The sequence below is a fragment of the Sminthopsis crassicaudata genome, chromosome 4 (assembly GCF_048593235.1).
Source record: "Sminthopsis crassicaudata isolate SCR6 chromosome 4, ASM4859323v1, whole genome shotgun sequence".
In the NCBI taxonomy this organism is placed as follows: domain Eukaryota; kingdom Metazoa; phylum Chordata; class Mammalia; order Dasyuromorphia; family Dasyuridae; genus Sminthopsis; species Sminthopsis crassicaudata.
The window spans coordinates 470,652,877-470,672,062 of record NC_133620.1 but is presented as its reverse complement, the minus strand read 5'-3'; the positions used below and the strand labels follow the sequence as shown (position 1 = coordinate 470,672,062).

The 19,186-nt window shown below is 40.8% G+C and overlaps 1 protein-coding gene across 1 annotated transcript; it reads right to left on the bottom strand.

Moving 5' to 3' along the window:
* Positions 1-476: 476 nt before the first annotated feature.
* On the bottom strand, positions 477-17,695 carry LOC141540384 (uncharacterized). Its single transcript, XM_074264344.1, is given in 6 exon segments — positions 477-3,592; positions 5,529-5,533; positions 6,142-6,232; positions 9,387-9,513; positions 15,930-16,006; positions 16,336-17,695. Coding segments are annotated over 6 exon segments (2,577 nt in total). The 5' UTR covers positions 16,370-17,695; the 3' UTR covers positions 477-1,349.
* Between the last annotated feature and the right edge of the window lie 1,491 nt (positions 17,696-19,186).

Genomic DNA, 19,186 nt, shown 5'->3' with positions numbered 1-19,186 from the left:
GACTGACCAGAACTCCTGCCATCCTGGGGCTGGTTGTTGTTTTCTTAACCCAGTGAACATGTGTTCATCAGCGTTGAGTCCTCACTGGCTCCGGACTTGGACGTGCTTCCCATCTCGCCCAGCTGAGCACCCCAGGAGCCTTCTGTGGGACTTGCGTCCCCCGACCTGGAACATAACTTTTCTCTGGGGTCTGAATCCTGGGATGCAATGAAGCCTCTTCCACATTCATAACATTTACAGCATTTCTCTCTAACATGAATGCTGAGATGAAAAATGAAGAAGATCATCTGCCTGAGAGGGATTTCCCTCCCCCCCTCCATTAAAATTATTTTATCATCTTAAACATAAAGATACAAAGAATAGAAAAAGAGGATTACATATGAAATTGTGAATCTTTATTATTTTGTTCAAGTGTTATTAAATTCATTACAAAACTACATATAGAAAGAACAAAAAAAAGAGGATATTATTTTAAAGTAAAATTACATTATGGGTAATTTAAGCAAATATTACATTTAATAAGAGAAATAAGTATATCCTGCTTGTCTAGATTCTTTCTGTTCTCTTCTCTGTATTTTTAAATATATCATTGACACTTTTTTTTTTTTTTAAGCATCACTATTATTAGTGCCACAAGGCAGCTGAGGGCATGGATCTGATGTCAACTTCTTGAATTCAACTCTGGCCTTAGATACTTACTAACTAGGTGATCTTGAACAAGTCACATAACCCTGTTCACCTCAGTTTCCTCATCTATAAAATGAATTGGAAATGGAAATGGCAACCATTCCAGTACCTTTATCAAGAAAACCCCAAATGGGTTCATAAAAAGTTGAACACAACTGAAAAAACTGAACAGACAAAACAATTACTGGCCACTTGTTCTCACCTAACAACTCCCCCCACTCCAAATAAAATCCCTCTCTGGTAAGAAGTAGAGTTAAGTTAAACAAAACAAAATCCCTTCCCCTGTGTATGAAAATATATCTCCTACACTTAACACATAGTCAGAGACCTCACTGTCTTCTCTCAACTGATTACAACTGAATCCACGTAAATGATCATTTCATTGATTAGATTTCTAAGAAATAATGTTCAAGGTTTTTTTGCATTACACACAGACACATGTGTCTATATAAGTGTCACTATATAAGTTATTTTACTGGCACTGGACATTTTCATATTTAAGATAAATACATAAAATATTAAAATAATTTCTCTCCTCTCTGAATTCTCTGATGTCTAGTAAATTGGTTTTCTCCACCCATCTTCTTTTTCTGGAAACCAAACCTTCCGTTAAGTCTACAATGTTTGTCCTCTGTCTGAATCCCTTCCTACATTCAATGTATTCAAAGAGTTTTCTCCAGTGTGAGTTGATTCATGACTAACAAGGGTTTCTCACTGACTAAAGGCTGCCCCATATTCACTATATTCCCTGTAGTATGAGTTCTCTGGTGTCTATTAAAGGAGCCTCTCTCAGTGAAGGCTTTCCCACATTCATCACACTCAAAGGATTTCTCTCCAGTATGAGTTCTCTGATGTCTGACAAGGTGTCCCTTTTCACTAAAGGCTTTTCCACATTCATTACAATCAAAAGGTTTCTCACCAGTATGAATTCTCTGATGGGTAATCAGGTTTACTCTCTGTCTGAATCCTTTCCCACATTCAGGACATTCAAAGGGTTTCTCTCCAGTGTGAGTCCTCTAGTGTTTATGAAATGATCCCCACTCACTGAAGGCTTTCCCACATTCACGGCATTCAAAGGGTTTCTCTCCAGTGTGAGTCCTCTGATGGGTAATGAGACTAGCTCTCCAACTAAAGCCTTTCCCACATTCCTGACATTCAAAAGGTTTCTCTCCGGTATGAGTTCTCTGATGGCTTTTGAGGACATTTCCATCACTGAAAGCCTTTCCACACTGATTACATTCAAATGGCTTCAATCCAGTGTGCGTTCTTTGATGTGTTTTGAGAATATTACTCTTACTGAAAGCTTTCCCACACTGGTTACATTCAAAAGGTTTCTCTCCAGTATGAATTCTCTGATGTGTAGTGAGGTTTGCCCTCTGTCTGAAGCCTTTCCCGCATTCCCGACATTCAAAGGGCTTCTCTCCAGTGTGAGTTCTCTGATGGGCAATAAGGCTCGCTCTCCAGCTGAAGCCTTTGCCGCAGTCCCGACACTCAAAGGGCTTCTCTCCAGTGTGAGTTCTCTGATGGCTAATAAGCGTTCCTTTCTGACTAAAGCCTTTGCCACACTCCTGACACTCAAAGGGTTTTTCTCCAGTGTGCGTTCTCTGATGGCTTTTGAGGACGTTATTGTCACTGAAGGCCTTCCCACATTGCTGACATTCAAAGGGTTTCACTCCCGTATGAGTTCTCTGGTGGATTCTGAGTACCTTCCGCTCACTGAAAGCTTTTCCACATTCACGACACTCAAAGGGTTTTTCACCAGTATGATTTCTCTGGTGTGTTTTGAGTCCATTACTTGAAGTAAAGGCTTTTCCACATTCAGAACATTCAAAAGGTTTTTCTCCAGTGTGAGTTCTCTGATGGCTAATGAGAGTGCCCCTCTGGCTGAAGCCTTTGCCACAGTCCCGACACTCAAAGGGCTTCTCGCCAGTATGAGTTCTGAGATGTCTATTAAAAGATCCCCAATCACTGAAGGCTTTCCCACATTCGTGACATTCAAAGGGTCTCTCTCCAGTGTGAGTTCTTTGATGGCTAATGAGAGTTCCTCTCTGACTAAAGCCTTTCCCACATTCTTTACATTCAAATGGCTTCTCACCAGTGTGAGTTCTCTGATGAGTAATAAGGTTTCCTCTCTGGCTGAAGCCTTTCCCACATTCATTACACTCAAAAGGTTTTTCACCAGTATGGATTCTATTATGGTTTTCAAGTATTTTATTATCATTGAAGACTTTCCCACATTCATTACATTCAAATGACTTCTCTCTAGTATTAATATTCATTTTAATCAATCTTTTTCGGTGGCTAAAGGTTTTCCCATATTTATCACATTCATATCTTTCTCCAATTTGAATTTTCGGACACCCAGCAACACAAGATCTTCCGCCAAAAGTTCGTCCCCTTTCATTGTCCTCACGGAGCTTTTCTCCAGTATGTGTTCTATGAAATTTAATTAGGTCTGAATGGTAACTAAAGGGCTTCTTGCATCTGTCATCCTTAGAAAGGCTCTTCCCTAAGGAAAAAGCACGGCATAAAAGCAAGTCTGAAAAATCCTTTACCTGCTTTTCAAGGGTCTTATATTTACGGAGACTTTTCTCCATAGGATTTCTCCATGATGGAACAAAGATTGATGCCAGATTAAAACTTCCTCCCAAGGAATTATGAGGTGGTACAGTCATTTCATCTAAAATTGTTGTCTGTGGGATGGTTATTAGTTTGGGTTGTCTCTCCTGGCTGTCCTTCTGTATCTCTAAATTAATGTGACATCCCATTGGTTCCATTGGCTCCGTTGTTCTAGAATGCCAGGGAATATTCACTGGAAATCTTGTGTTAGATGACTCTCTTCTGCAAATGAGCTTTATCAGACTTGCATCTTTAGTTTCAAACCTGGTTTCCTGACTAAGGGCATCTGAAAGAAATGTTTAAAAATGTTTAAAAAGTTACTGCCCATGTTGGCCACAAGAGAAAGGAACCTTCTTTAGGATAAGTTCTAGTTCCCATCTCTTTCATCAAGAGAACAATACATAATTTGACTTAGGCTGAACAAACATTACTTAGAAGGAACTGAAGGCAAGAGCAAGAGAGAAGATGTGAACTGAACACCTGTCTATTAAACACTAAAGTAATTATGTTCTAGAAAAGCGGAAGCATTCATACATATCCTAAGAAAACAACAATTATGATAAGATGAAATATCTTCTTCAGGAGAGTATATGAAAAACCACACAGGAAGGGGAAAAACTACGTTAGAAAAAGGAAGCCGGAAAACAAACTGCAACTTAGGTAGCTAAAAGTGATGGACCTGGAATCCCGAGCAATTAGGAAAAATTCTGAACTACTGATCTTTCTCTAACTTGTAAAAAGCAAAAGAATCTGTCTAATATAATTCAGAAACTTTAAAAAAAATTCTCAAAATACCAAAAAAAAATTCACTGAATACCAAAAGCAGAAAACAACAAATTCAACTCAACCAGACATATTTTTATCACTCTTTAAAAATATGACAAGATGATTTAAAAAGTAATCATGATGAAAGACATGAGAGATAACAGAAGTTTGACTTTCAGATCTTCTTCAAAAATAACTATAGCACTCCCTACTGGTAACCGTGCAACTTGAATTCAAAAGCTGGGTTGTTAGAGACATTACTGTTCCAGGTTCGAGGTATTTTGTGTGTCTATGTCCAGGTTACTAAAACTACTGGATAGTTCATCAACCCCAACCTGTGTGCTTAAGTTTATTAGTCAACTAGATGAAACAATAAAAAGCAAAGGCATTCAATAAAATGGCCTAATAACAACAGTAGCCATGCAAGGGAATAGTCAGTGCTGGAGAGATTGTGAGAAAATAGACACATTAGTGCATTGCGGGTGACCTACGAGTCAGTACAATAATTTTGGAAAGAAAACTGAATTATTCAAGTAAACTGAATAAACAGCCATACTCTGATCCAGAGATTCCATTACTAGGCTTATTACACAAGAAGGTCATTAATAAGAAAAGTCCCATATGCAACAAAATATTTTTAGCAGCACTTTTTGTGAGGAAAGAATTGGAAGTAAATATTCATCAACCAGGAAATGACTAAACAAACTGTGGTTCATAAATATAACATGTTACTAAGCTGTAAGAAATGATAAACGTGATAAAAACATGAAAAGTGCTACAGGAATTGATGCAGAGTGAACGTGAAGACAAGAAAAAATATATAATAAAAATAATACACCCAGAAAGAACCACAAAAAAAAAAATCAAAAGTGAATCTTGTAAATTGTAAAATCTTGTTAAATAGTATGGCCCAAAAGAAGAGATATGAAACATGTCTCACCTATCCCTTTGCAGAAGGGGGAAGCCAAAAGTTTTTGGAATTTTTTTTTTTATGGTATAGATAAATTATACTGATTTCCCCCGCTCTATTTTCTTTCTTTTTTTGTTTTAGATTTTTTATCCCTGCTGAGGCAATTGGGGTTAAATGACTTGCCCAGGGTTATACAGCTGGAAGTGGTAAGTGTCTTAAGGTCACATCTGAACTCAAGTCCTCCTGACTTCAGGGCTGGTACTCTATCCATTCTACCCTCTAGCTGCCCCTTTGTGTTAGATCTTTATAAAGATACTATTTGTATTATGAGATGGCTCTGGGAGGGGGAAAGAGAGGGATACTGAGGGAAATTATGATGTTAAAAAAAAATTTTTTTCAACAAATTAATTTAAAAAAAAAAATGGGTGCATAAGGAGAAAATCCCTAAAGTTGGGGCCAGATGGGACTGAGGCAGCTTTTCCCTCTGCAGGGTCCCTCATGGGCCTTCTGGTCTTGTGGAATCCCTATCACTCGCCTGCTGCTTCACCAGGCCTCAGACCTACTCCTCTCTCATTCCATCCAACTCCAAACTGCTCCCCAGGGGAGGCCTCCTCTGAGGAAGGGGCTCACACTGCCTTCTTTCTCCTCTACTATGAAAGAGTCACAGTGGAAGGAGACCACAGGCAACTCTCTCTCACAAACCTGGGATCTTTTCATGATTGATTTTCTGAGATTTGTCCAACCACCCTGGTATTAATGGGCCTGAGAGGACCTGAGAGAGGAAAATTGCATTTATCCTCCGAGTTTGAGTATATCTGAGCTAGTCTGACTGAACCGGATTTTTGTGGGTGTTATTTTAAATCCTCCTCTTACAGGGGAGAGAAATAGAGTGGAAAATGCAGATAAGTCAAAAACAAAGATAGAGTGAGACTCTTATAGCCCACTCATTTTATTGACAGCTACTAAATTTTACATTTCTCTACATCACAGAAGGAGACAGAGAAAAATGAAAAATATGAGAAATGATCGGGAATCAGCTCGAGAGAGAGCACACATGATCCAACATGACAGAGGTATGACCACCTTGCTGGGGACTGCTGCTCACTCAATAGGGAGATGGCTCCCATCTGCTTGCTTTTCCCTCACTCACTTACCTGGACAAGGGTCAGGGGGGGCCTCCTCCCTCGGGCCGCCAAGGGGCTTCTCCTCTCTCCAACAGGGAGATCACATCCAGCTTGGAAACAGGAAGTCCTACAAAAAGGCACAGAAATCAAGTACTGAAAAAGGGAATTTGGAAAGTGATCCAAGAATCTAGTTCTAGTAATAGAAAAGAAAGCAGCTAGGAGGGCTCCAGGGGCGGCACAGGACCCCTGAATCACATGGCAGGGTTTTATATTCCGAGGGTGGGTGGTTTCCAGACCACCTTCATTTGACCCAATTCATGCTTAGGGGCTAAGAACTTTTTCCGTACATCTCAAAAAAGATTCAAGTATTTCAATCAACTGATGACATTAGTCAAGGCCCAGGCAAGACACAAGGGATGAAAAAGTATAAAAATCACTGTTCCAAAAGGACAGCATTCTCTGGAAGGAAACAATAAGTAGACACATAAGGAGACACGAGTGTGTGGGGACATCAAAGAGAGGATCATTGAAGCCTTTTTACAGAATGAAGGAGAAAGCAGATGAAAATAGAATACAAAACAACTTTGAAAGCAATGTACTGAATTTATTTCCTTAAAAGGAAAAACAAATTGTATATGAGATATAAAGCAAAAAGGCCATTTCTGATGGTTGCAGAATGCCCAAAAGAGAAAAATGTGGATCAGCTTGGAAAGATGGGCAGAGCTGAATGATAAAGGGCTCTGAACGCCAAGATCTTAGGGGTGGCGGGACCCACTGAAGTCGTGAGAAATAGTGATCTGGAGGGGGAAGTTCTTTTGTAATTCACCATGCTTTATTGAGTGCTCTCTGTGTGCAGACAACTTTTTTTTTTTTTTTCAGTCTTTGAAGTTTCATTTAGTTTATTTATTTTTTTTTCCTAACTTCTTTTCTTTTTTATTTTTTTTATTCATTTTTCCAAATTATCCCCTCCCTCCTTCCACTCCCTCCCCCCGATGGCAGGTAATCCCATACATTTTACATGTGTTATAATATAACCTAGATACAATATATGTGTGTAAATACCTTTTTCTTGTTGCACATTAATTATTAGCTTCCGAAGGTATAAGTAACCTGGGTACATAGACAGTAGTACTAACAATTTACATTCACTTCCCAGTGTTCCTTCTCTGGGTGTAGTTATTTCTGTCCATCATTGATCAACTGGAAGTGAGTTGGATCTTCTCTATGTTGAAGATTTCCACTTCCATCAGAATACATCCTCATACAGTATTGTTGTTGAAGTGTATAGTGATCTTCTGGTTCTGCTCATTTCACTCAGCATCAGTTGATTTAAGTCTCTCCAGGCCTCTCTGTATTCCTCCTGCTGGTCATTTCTTACAGAGCAATAATATTCCATAACCTTCATATACCATAATTTACCCAACCATTCTCCAACTGATGGACATCCATTCAACTTCCAGTTTCTAGCTACAACAAAAAGAGCTGCCACAAACATTTTGGCACATACAGGTCCCTTTCCGCTCTTTAGTATTTCTTTGGGATATAATCCCAATAACAGCAATGCTGGGTCAAAGGGTATGTACAGTTTGACAACTTTTTGGGCATAGTTCCAAATTGCTCTCCAGAATGGCTGGATTCTTTCACAACTCCACCAACAATGCATCAGTGTCCCAGTTTTCCCACATCCCCTCCAACATTCATCGTTATTTGTTCCTGTCATTTTAGCCAATCTGACAGGTGTGTAGTGGTATCTCAGAGTTGTCTTAATTTGCATTTCTCTGATCAGTAGTGATTTGGAACACTCTTTCATATGAGTGGAAATAGTTTCAATTTCATCATCTGAGAATTGTCTGTTCATATCCCTTGACCATTTATCAATTGGAGAATGGTTTGGTTTCCTATAAATCAGGGTCAGTTCTCTATATATTTTGGAAATGAGACCTTTGTCAGAACCTTTCCTTTTAAAAATATTTTCCCAATTTGTTACTTCCCTTCTAATCTTGTTTGCATTAGTATTGTTTGTACAGAAACTTTTTAGTTTGATGTAATCAAAATCTTCTATTTTGTGATCAATAATGATCTCTAGTTCTCCTCTGGTCATAAATTCCTTCCTCCTCCACAAGTCTGAGAGGTAGATTATCCTCTGTTCCTCTAATCTATTTATGATCTCATTCTTTATGCCTAAATCATGGACCCATTTTGATCTTATCTTGGTATATGGTGTTAAGTGTGGGTCCACATCTAATTTCTGCCATACTAATTTTCAGTTTTCCCAACAGTTTTTTCCGAATAATGAATTTTTGTCCCTAATGTTGGTATCTTTGGGTTTGTCAAAGATTAGATTGCTATAGATGAACCCTTTTTTGTCCTTTGTATCTAATCTGTTCCACTGATCTACCGTTCTATTTCTTAGCCAATACCAAATGGTTTTGGTGACTGCTGCTATATAATATAGCTTTAGATCAGGTACACTTAGACCACCTTCCTCTGACTTTTTTTTCATTAGTTCCCTTGCAATTCTCGACCTTTTATTCTTCCATATGAATTTTGTTGTTATTTTTTCTAGGTCATTAAAATAGTTTCTTGGGAGTCTGATTGGTATAGCACTAAACAAATAGATTAGTTTGGGGAGTATTGTCATCTTTATTATATTCGCTCAGCCTATCCAAGAGCACTGAATGTCTTTCCAATTATTTAAATCTGACTTTATTTTTGTGGCAAGTGTTTTGTAATTTTTCTCATATAATTCCTGACTATTCTTTGGTAGATGGATTCCCAAATACTTTATACTCTCAACATTTGTTTGGAATGGAATTTCTCTTTGTATCTCTTGCTGTTGCATTTTGTTGGTGATATATAAGAATGCTGAGGATTTATGTGGATTTATTTTGTATCCTATGTGCAGACAACTTTAATGAGAAGATGGAACTTTAATTAAATCTCATGGAGTTTCTAATTCAGGGAAAAGAAAACCCCTACAAAGCAGAGTACCCACAGAAATCCCTGGGAAAGGGACATGGAGGGCCTCCAGTATTTTAGCAAATATTTTTGACCTGAGCATCCTCAGGGCCAGGACAGGGAAGCTATGGGACACTTTTCACCTGGGAAGACTGAACAGAAATATTATCTTTACTGGCCATAAGGAATAGACATCCTGTCCCACGAGAGGCAGCCTTGAGCATCTGCACAGAACAAGGCCAGACTTAGCTCAGGATTTGAGTGTACTCACAGCCAGTGACCAGGAAGCCTGCCCAGACTCCCCAGGGGATGCATGTGCTTACCCAGAAAGACCAGGTTCTGGTAGTTCTCCAGCATCACGTCCCTATGCAGGGCCCTCTGGGCCGGCTCCAGGCACCTCCACTCCTCCCCAGTGAAGTCCACAGCCACATCCCTGAAGCTCATGGATTCCTGAATCAAAAAATTCCTGCTTAACTCATGATTCAAGAGCCCCAAAACTGTGAGGAATCAAAAAAACAGTTTGCAGAGCATTCAGTTTTGAGTATTCCATTCTATTTCTAAGTGGCTGGGTGCTCTGGGTCTTACTTTGTGCTTGACTCCATAGCATAGAAATTGTTTTCCTTCACTAAGTTTACCCTGATGTATTCGCTTAAGTGAAAACCAAGAAAATCATGCAAATTATTCCTAAAGCTATTTTAAGACAAATACCAAATGCACAATGCCGACTCGATAGTCACACCCCCAATATTAATTATATTAATTTCTACTCTGCAATGTTTAGCAACCACTTCCATCCTAATCTCTACATTCTGGGGAGACTGACAGGGGAGGTGCAAATGCTCTCTTAGGCTGGAGCACTCTGCTCTTTCTCAGAGATCACCACCACCTACCCTTTCCCTATGACACTCATGACCTACCCCAGGTGTACTACATCCTAGGAGAGAGCCCGTCGCAGATAACTAGTCATCCACACCTCCTCGGCCTACATGGACCTTGCCTATATCCACCAGAAAACCTTGAGAGGAATCAAAGCAAAGTGCCGGCGATCTTCCTTGGAGTCTGTGATTATACAAGGGCATGATGGGGACCATCAATCTCTTCCCTTGTTCTGCCTTTATAAAGAATCTCATAAATGAGGTAACAGCAAGTGCTGACACACAGGAGGTGGCTCAGAAATGCTTGTTCCCTCTCTCTCTCCTCCCATCATTTTCTAGTAATTTTTTAAAATATCCTTGTGCACAATTCTTTTTTTTTTAATGTTGAAGGATATGTTTAATACAATATATGTATACATAGACATATAGTTATTTTGCTGCACAAGAAGAATCAGACTTTGAAATAAGGTAATATTAATATTAACCTGTGAAGAAAATCAAAATGCAAGCAGACAAAAACAGAGGGATTGGAAATGCTATGTAGTGGTTCACACTCATTTCCCAAAGTTCTTTCGCTGGGTGTAGCTGGTTCTATTCATTATTGAACAAATGGAACTGATTTGGTTCATCCCATTGTTGAAGAGGGCCACGTCCATCAGAATTGATCATCATACAGTATCATTGTTGAAGTATATAATGATCTTCTGGTTCTGCTCGTTTCACTCAGCATCAGTTGATGTAAGTCTCTCCAAGCCTCTCTGTATTCCTCCTGCTGGTCATTTCTTACAGAACAATAATATTCCATAACCTTCATAGACCACAATTTATTCAGCCATTCTCCAATGGATGGGCATCCACTATGTTTCCAGTTTTTGGCCACTACAAAGAGGGCTGCTTGTGCACAATTCTTCACTGGAAATAGGCTGGAGTCTATTCACAAATATGCCCTACTGTGCTTTCATTGGCTCATTTTGGGGTATTCAGAAATGGCCTATGACTTTCCACAATAATGCATCAACAAAAAAACAGTGGTGTGAAAAAAATGGAATTCTGTTTCAGATACACATTTAGTGTCATTCTAGACACAGCCTACTTTCTCAGCTCTAGAGCAGCCTGTTCTCCTCCAAACACCTCCAATTCCAGCTCAACGCATTTCCCACTCCCGTCATGTCACCATTCTCTGTCACCTTGGATTTTCTGTGGGGGCTGGAAAAATCTAACTCTTCAGAATTCTTGTGGGTGCCTTTTAAGGGCTTTTTTTTTTTTAAACAATTAGGGTTAAATGACTTGCCCAGGGTCACATAGCCAGGAAATGTTGAGTGTCTGAGGCCAGATTTGTACTCCGGTCCTCCTGACTTTAGGGCTGCTGCTCTATCCACTGCACCACCTAGCTGCCCTAGGCCTCTCTTTTTCAATGATGGGGAAAGGCTTTGTTTTCAGAAATGTCTCCAACTCTAATCTATTCCTTCATCTTGATAATGAGGTTCAGATTTTCAGGACTCAACATTGTTGCATTTTGAATTCTTCTGCTGGTCAGAATACATTATTTCATTATCTTTCTGAAGTTTCTAGTGGATACAGGATAGTCTTGTGTTATCTGAACATCCTGCCCAAAGAACCAGAGCAAGAAGCTTCGGTGCAGCCACTCCCCAGAAAGATGGGAGGACAAGGCCCTAGTCCATGGGAAGAAGGAGCCTGGGGACAACAGGGGCAGAGCTATACTGCAAGATTTGGGGCACGGCAACATCCGCCGCTGGCCTTGCTACCAGCTCTAGGACTTCCCTCCTGAATGGATATTGCTGAAAATGAGGCAGAAAAAGGATGATGGAACAAGACCTGAAACATACAAATCAAACAGAAGTGACAGCTCAAAGCTGTCCTCCCAAAGCTCTAGCTGCATGAATAGACAAAGAGATTACAGAAGAAATGACGAAGGACTGACAGAGGCCCTGAATCTGAGAAGAAAAATCCAGTCTGTGCAGGAAGCAAGCAAGATTAAGAGAACAAAGCAAAGAATTCCTTTTCAGAAAAAGGAACAAACCCACCACCAACCTCCCAGAAGTTGGAGGAAGAACCTTGAACTTTTTTCTTAAAGCAATACTAACACTCAAACTTTAAATGAGAGTTGATTAAACCAATAAAATGAAAGGTAAATAAATGGATAAAATGAATGTATAAGAAAAAAACCTACAATTTGTGACTGATACAAAACATATCTTAAAAAAGACAAAGAGAATCAAAATAAGAAGCTAGAAAAAAATAACTATGGATCATGTGAATCAGGAAAAAAAAGGAGTTGCTAATGCAGGCAAGATTAGAAGGAAAACAATAAACTGGGGAAACATTTTTACAGTCAGAGGTTCCGATAAAGGCCTCATTTCCAAAACAGATAGAGAATTGACTCTAATTTATAAGAAATCAAGCCATTCTCCAATAAATGGTTAAAGGATATGAACAATTTTCAGATGAAGAAATTGAAACTATTTCTAGCCATATGAAAAGATGCTCCAAGTCATTATTAATCAGAGAAATGCAAATTAAGACAACTCTGAGATACCACTATACACCTGTCAGATTGGCTAAAATGACAGGGAAAGATAATGCAGAATGTTGGAGGGGATGTGGGAAAATTGGGACATTGATACATTGTTGGTGGAATTGTGAATACATCCAGCCATTCTGGAGAGCAATCTGGAACTATGCCCAAAAAATTATCAAAATGTGCATATCCTTTGACCCAGCCATACTACTACTGGGCTTATATCCCAAAGAAATCTTAAAGAAGAGGAAGGGACCTGTATGTGCAAGAATGTTTGTGGGAGCTTTTTGTAGTGGCTAGAAACTGGAAACTGAGGGGATGCCCATCAGTTGGAGAATGGCTGAATAAATTGTGGTATATGAAGGTTATGGAATATTATTGTTCTGAAAGAAGTGACCAGCAGGAGGATTTCAGAAAGGCCTGGAGAGACTTCCATGAACTGATGCTGAGTGAAATGAGCAGGACCAGGAGATCATTATACACTTCAACAATGATACTGTATGATGATCAATTCTGATGGACGTGGCCATTTTCAACAATGAGAAGAAACAAATCAGTTTCATTTGTTCAATAATGAACAGAACCAGCTACACCCAGAGAAAGAATGCTGGGAAATGAGTGTGAACCACTATGTAGCATTTCTACTCCTTCTGTTTTTGTCCGCTTGCATTTTTTATTTTCTTCTCAGGCTAATTTTCCTTATTTCAAAGCCTGATTCTTCTTGTGAAGCAAAATAACTGTATGCATATGTATATATATATATATATATTGTATTTAACATATACTTTAACATATTTAACATGTATTGGTCGACCTGCCATCTGGGGGAAGGGGTGGGGGAAAGGAGAGGAAAAATTAGAACAAAAGGTTTTGCAATTGTCAATGCTGAAAAATTACCCATGCATATATCTTGTAAATAAAAAGCTATATAAAAAAGAAAAAGAAAAAAAGGAGTTGCAATTATGCAAGTGGGCAAAATAAAAATAAAAGTCCACAATATCAACAGACAATAAACATAAAATTATATTATGTCTAAAGGAAGTATAGGTGTAGAACAGGAGGAAAGTATTGATTCTGGAGTCAGAGAACCTGGCTTCAAACTTGTCTCTGATGCTTATGAGCTATGTGACTTTGGGCAAGTCTCACTCCTTCTCCCTATCCCCTGGCCTGAGTTTGCTCATCTGTAAAATAAGGAAGCTGGATTTAATGGTGTCTGTGGTCTTTTCCCCCTACACATTTCTGCTCCTCTAGTCCTGTGATTCTAATTCTCTTCCCTACTCCAAGCCAGACATCATCACTATTCAGCTAAGGAATAAGGGCGAGACTCAGTAGCCCCCGACCTCTCTTCTAGTTCTATACCAATGATCCTATGAACCAACATCAACATTAAACTTATATGTAATGTACCAGCCAGCCTAGGATCTAAACTCATAAAGAAAAAATTTACTGAATTTTAAAAAGACAATAGTGTACAATAAGTAAGAGAATTTAATGTTTCTCTCCTTGATGGAGAAATTTAAAATAAAGAAAAACAAAAAGGGAAATGTAGAGGTGAATAAACTAGATAATTAAGAGCTAAATATGGCCCCTGAGACCATTTTCAGCACTAGACAGCACTTTTATAAAAATATAGAGTATATTCTAGGGCAGTAGGCTCCAAATTAGCTTAGAAAACCACAAATTAGCACTATGTTGTAGGGTTTTTTATTTATTTTTTTCAAACAATTCTCAAATGCATTTTAATTTGGTTCAAGTTCCATTTAGAAGTTTTGAACAATTTCAAATAAATATTCATAAAACAGAATGTCATACTTTATGAGGAAATAAAAATAGTAATCGTAATAAAAGTAGTAATAATAAGCAAATCTAAATGAAAATTTAATAATGAAATCCTAAATGGTAAGTGGATCAAAGAATAAATCATAGAAATAATGAATAATTACATGATAATAATGAGATGACACACCAAAATTCCTGATGCAGCTAGAACAGCACACAGAGGAAAAATCATAACCCGTAAAACATAAACCAGTCCCTCACTCAAGACCTCTCATAACCTGCCATTGACCTGCCCCCAAACCCTGCGCCAGGGCAGTCCCAGACAAAAGTCCCTCTATCACTGAGCCCTGACCTCCAAACCAGGGTTGTACAGAATCTACACCTCCAGGGAAAGGGTGAGTGAGCATGGGCAAACTAATCCCTACAGTCTACTGTATCTACTGTAGACATCAAACAAGGGTTCATCTGTGCATCCCACTCAGCCATCAAATCATAGGAAGAGCTTAATAAATGTCTGTTCATTCATCCAATAACAAAATTTAAAAAGAGATAATAAACGAAATAAAAACTAGAAAGATAACAAAAGCAAAAGAATCATACAAGAAATCGTGAAAATTAGAATAGAAATAGAAACTGAAGATTGATCAACAAAATCTAGAACTAAAAGTCAAAGCCTTTGAAAATAACAAAATAGGCAATAACTTTTTAGTCAAGATGACTTAAAAAAAAAAAGAGTAGAAAATTAAATTTACTTTTAATAATCCACAAGCTAAATCACAACACACAGAAGAAATAAAAAGAATGATCAGAACCTACTACATACATTTATATGGAAAAATCCTGAGCATTCAGAAAGATAATTACTTGCGAAAGAATAAAATATTCAAAGGAATGGAACACAAATGGAAATCCCAACTAAAACCCCACCTTGCAGAGGAAGCCTTCCCCACCTCCTCAGCTTCAGTGCCTTTCCTGGGCTCCCTTTCCTTTCTCTTCTGTACAGAGCTTGCTTTGCTCTATGTTTGCGTGCTGTTTCCCCCATTAGCCTGTAAGCTCTGGGAGGGCAAGAACTGTCTTTTGCCTCTTTTTGTATCTCACACTTACCACGGTGCCAGGCACAAGGTAGGTGCTTAATCATTGCTTATGAGTGACTGACTAAAGGATAATTAATACCTGTATTACACAAACTATTTACAAGAATTTGAGACTGGATTCTACCAAATTCCTTTTACAAGACAGATAAAATCTTAAAACCTAAATCAAGTAAAGAAAGAAGAACACCGATTAATATCATTAATGAATATCAAAATAAAAATTTTCAAGAGAATCCTAGCAAAAGGGCTCCCACTATTTATCCCCCAAATCAATCTTCATAATAGTTAGATTTATACCAGTAATGCAAGGAGATGCATTATTAATTAATTAATTGGGGAGATGCTTAGCACAATTAGTACTGAAAACAGAAACTGCCCCTTACTAAAGCATCTACAACCTCCAATTTGTCCATTTACAAATGACTTGTTAGCACTAATGACATAATGTGTAGCGACACTTTCTCACACTCAGTCTACACTGCGTCATCCATCAAACAACCCCAAACTTCCAGGAGATCCTTGGGTCCTTTGCGCCTACTTAGAGCTGTGGCAGGTCCACGCTAAGACCCCCCAACTCACCTGAAAGCCGGTGGCTAGGTCCCCAGAAGTCACTGGCGCTTCACCCACTGCACCCCCATGCTGGGGACGGAGAGCACCTGAGCAGAGAGGAAGACAGAGGGGAGGAGCCTGCCTCGGGGCCCCCCCACAGAGCCTCAGGGCGCCCCAAAGCCTTCTCTCACTGATCCTCTCCCCAAGCTGCCCACGTCATGAAACTGTCCCACATGAGGTAAAAGGAGCGGGGAGCCCTCTGATCGGACCCCCCCAACCACTCAGCAGGGAGGTGTAGACGAGGTTCAGGCAGTGTCAATCCATAATCTTCAGTGATCGAATGAAACCAGCAAAGGTTGGGAGAGGTTCATTTGAGAGGAAGAGGATGCGAGGAGACAGAGAATGGGGTTCACCCCTGCCCCCCAGCTTTGCTCACCTCTCCCTCCAAGCATCTGGGCCAGGCTTTCCATGGTCTGTCCGGTCAGCAGGGCCCCTGGCACCAGAGAGAAGGGGCTCAGCAGACTCTTGGAGGGGGGGGGTCTCCTTCTCCTGAGGGAGGCCCCCCCTGCCTTCCTCTTCCAGGACAACTGGGACCTGGGGGCTCAGAAGCAAGGTCACGCCATCAGGGCCTTTCCCTCTGGCCTGGATGACCCAGCCCTGGCTGGACAGTGCAGCCCCCCAGAGGGCTACGGGGGAAGGGACCTGACCTCACCCAGGAAAAGCAACCTCTGTGTACACACAAGCGTGTATGACGCAGGGTGGGGGGTGCGTTGTGGGGGGTGTGCACACATGAGTGGTGCTGTGCATACACAGGTGGTATGTGAGTGCATTGTGATGTGTGTACGGGTGTGTACCCGTGTGGCACAGGGGTGCATGCACAGTGTGTAAACGTGTGGCGTGTGCATTGTGTGCACACATGGTGCATGCATTGTGATGTGCATAGATGTGTGCACGTGAGTGGTGCAGGGTGTGCACGCACACATATATGGGTGATACGTGAGCATGGGTGGTGTATGCATGCAGGGTGTGCAGGGGCGGTGTGTACGTTGTGATGTGGTGTGCAGGATGTGCACATGCACACGGGGATATGGAGTGTACGTGTGCGGTGTGTGCATGTGTGGGCTCTGCGACGTATGGATGCACGTGTGCTGCAGAGGTGTGATGTGCATGGGTGTGCATGCATGGTGTGGTGTGTGCACATGGGATACCATGTGTGCATTGTGACGGGTGCTTAGATGTGAGCAGGGACTATAGAACAGGGGCGAGCATATGTGGGAGTGTGTCCACTCACGTGCCCTTTACGTGGGTGTGGTGTGTGCATGTCTTGGGTGGGGTGTGTCTGGAGCCTCTAGGTGACGGGTGTGCACAAGTGCGTGGGGGCGTGTCCACGCGGGGGAGGAGTGCCTATGTCCACGCCCACGCCGGGCCTCGGGCCTCGGCCAAACCAACCGTTTGGGGGGGGTGTGGGGGGTGCCCCGTCCGACACTTACACGCACAGTCACGCACGCTCCCACGTGGACTCGCGTTTCTAATGGCTCTGTTATGCCCTCCCCTCCTCCCCAGATAATCAGAGGCGGCCGCCTCGTTCGGGGCGGGGCTAGAGAAGGCCACCGCGCGTGCGCACTCCTCTCGTCCCTCCCTCCCCACGAAAGGCTCGGCCTCTCGGGGCCGCACCAAGAGTCCAAGTTTGGAAGTCGGACTTCCCAGGTCGGATGGCAGCCCGTAACTCCCGACTCCAAACACCGGAAGAACGATCCTATCATGCGTCGTGCTGTGCGGTCATTCACTAGGGACAAGCGGGAGAGAGCGAGAGGAAGTACGCAACAGGCGAGGAGGCCCCGCGCCTTCTGGGAAATGGAGTCCGGAAGCAGAGGACTCCTGCCAGGCACGCACTCAGCCGGACTTCATCCCCCAGAAGGCACCGAGCCCTAAATTTCCCCACGCTAGAGCGCCGCGTCTGCGCAGCGTCCTCGGGGCGGATTCCGTCGGCTTTTGGGGCTTCGCGACTTTGGGTCCCTGCCTCGGGGTTCCGGGGAGAGACCCACAGTTATTATTTAAATCAGTGAAAAAGAAAAAGAGCAGATCAATGAACTGGGCATGTAATTTTTTAAAAAGTTGGAAAAAGAACAAATTTTAAATCCCCAATTCAAACACTAAATTGTAAATCCTGAAAGTCAAAGATTAAAAAAATCGGAAGTAATAAAAACCAAGTGGGACCTGGTTTTAAAAATAATAATAATAAAATTGGCTAATTTTGATTTTCAAAATGAGGAAAATCAAATTAATATCAAAAATGAAAAGGGTGAAATCATCAACGAAGAGAAAGATTAAAGCAATTATTAGCTGCTTTGCCCAATTATATGCCAATCTAAGTGAAATGGATGGAATGTTTACAAAATATCAATTGTTCAAATTAAAAGAGGAAATAGAATACTTAAATAGGCTTTTTTTTTTTTTGCTCATGCAATTGAGGTTAAGTGACTTGCCCAGGGTCACAGCTAAGAAGTGTTAAGTGTCTGAGATCACACTTGAACTCAGGTCTTCCTGACTTCAGGGGCTGGTGCTCTACCCACTGCGCCACCTAGCTTCCCCATAGGCCTATCTTTAAAAAAAAAAAAAAAAAAAAAAAAAAAAAGTTTAAAAAGAAAGAAATTGAACAAGCCATAAATGAGCTCCCTAGGAATCAATTCTCGTTGAAACATAAGTTTTGCAAGGGTCAGTATTGAAAAATTACCCATGCATGTGTTTTGTATATAAAAAACTATAATAAAAAAATTTTTTTTAAATCAGTTCTCCCCTCCACCCCAGGACCAGAAGGATTCTCAAGGGCTGGGCTTCTCCTTAATGAGCTAGGCTGCCCAACAGGAGGGAGGGGACCAAGGACTGGGGATCCCTTCCCCAGGCAAAGATTCACCCAGATTGGATTCTGTTTATCCTATAAATAGAAATTAGTTTTCCCACTTGGGTGAGGGCCTGTCTAACCTCATTAACATGACTATTTTGGGGGCTAGGAGTAATCTCATTACTCCACCATGTTCTGCAGAAATGGACCTTTTCAGAAAGGTTTGGGCCTTATTTAACAAAAGGAAAAGGGTGGATCACAAATTATTAATTAGTTGGTTTTTTTTCTTTCTGAGGCTGGGGTTAAGTGACTTGCCCAGGGTCACACAGCTAGGAAGTGTTAAGTGTCTGAGACCAGATTTGAACTCTGGTCCTCCTGAATTCAAGGCTGGTGCTCTCTCCACTGCGCCCCCTAATTAATTAGTTATTAATTTAAATTGAGAAAT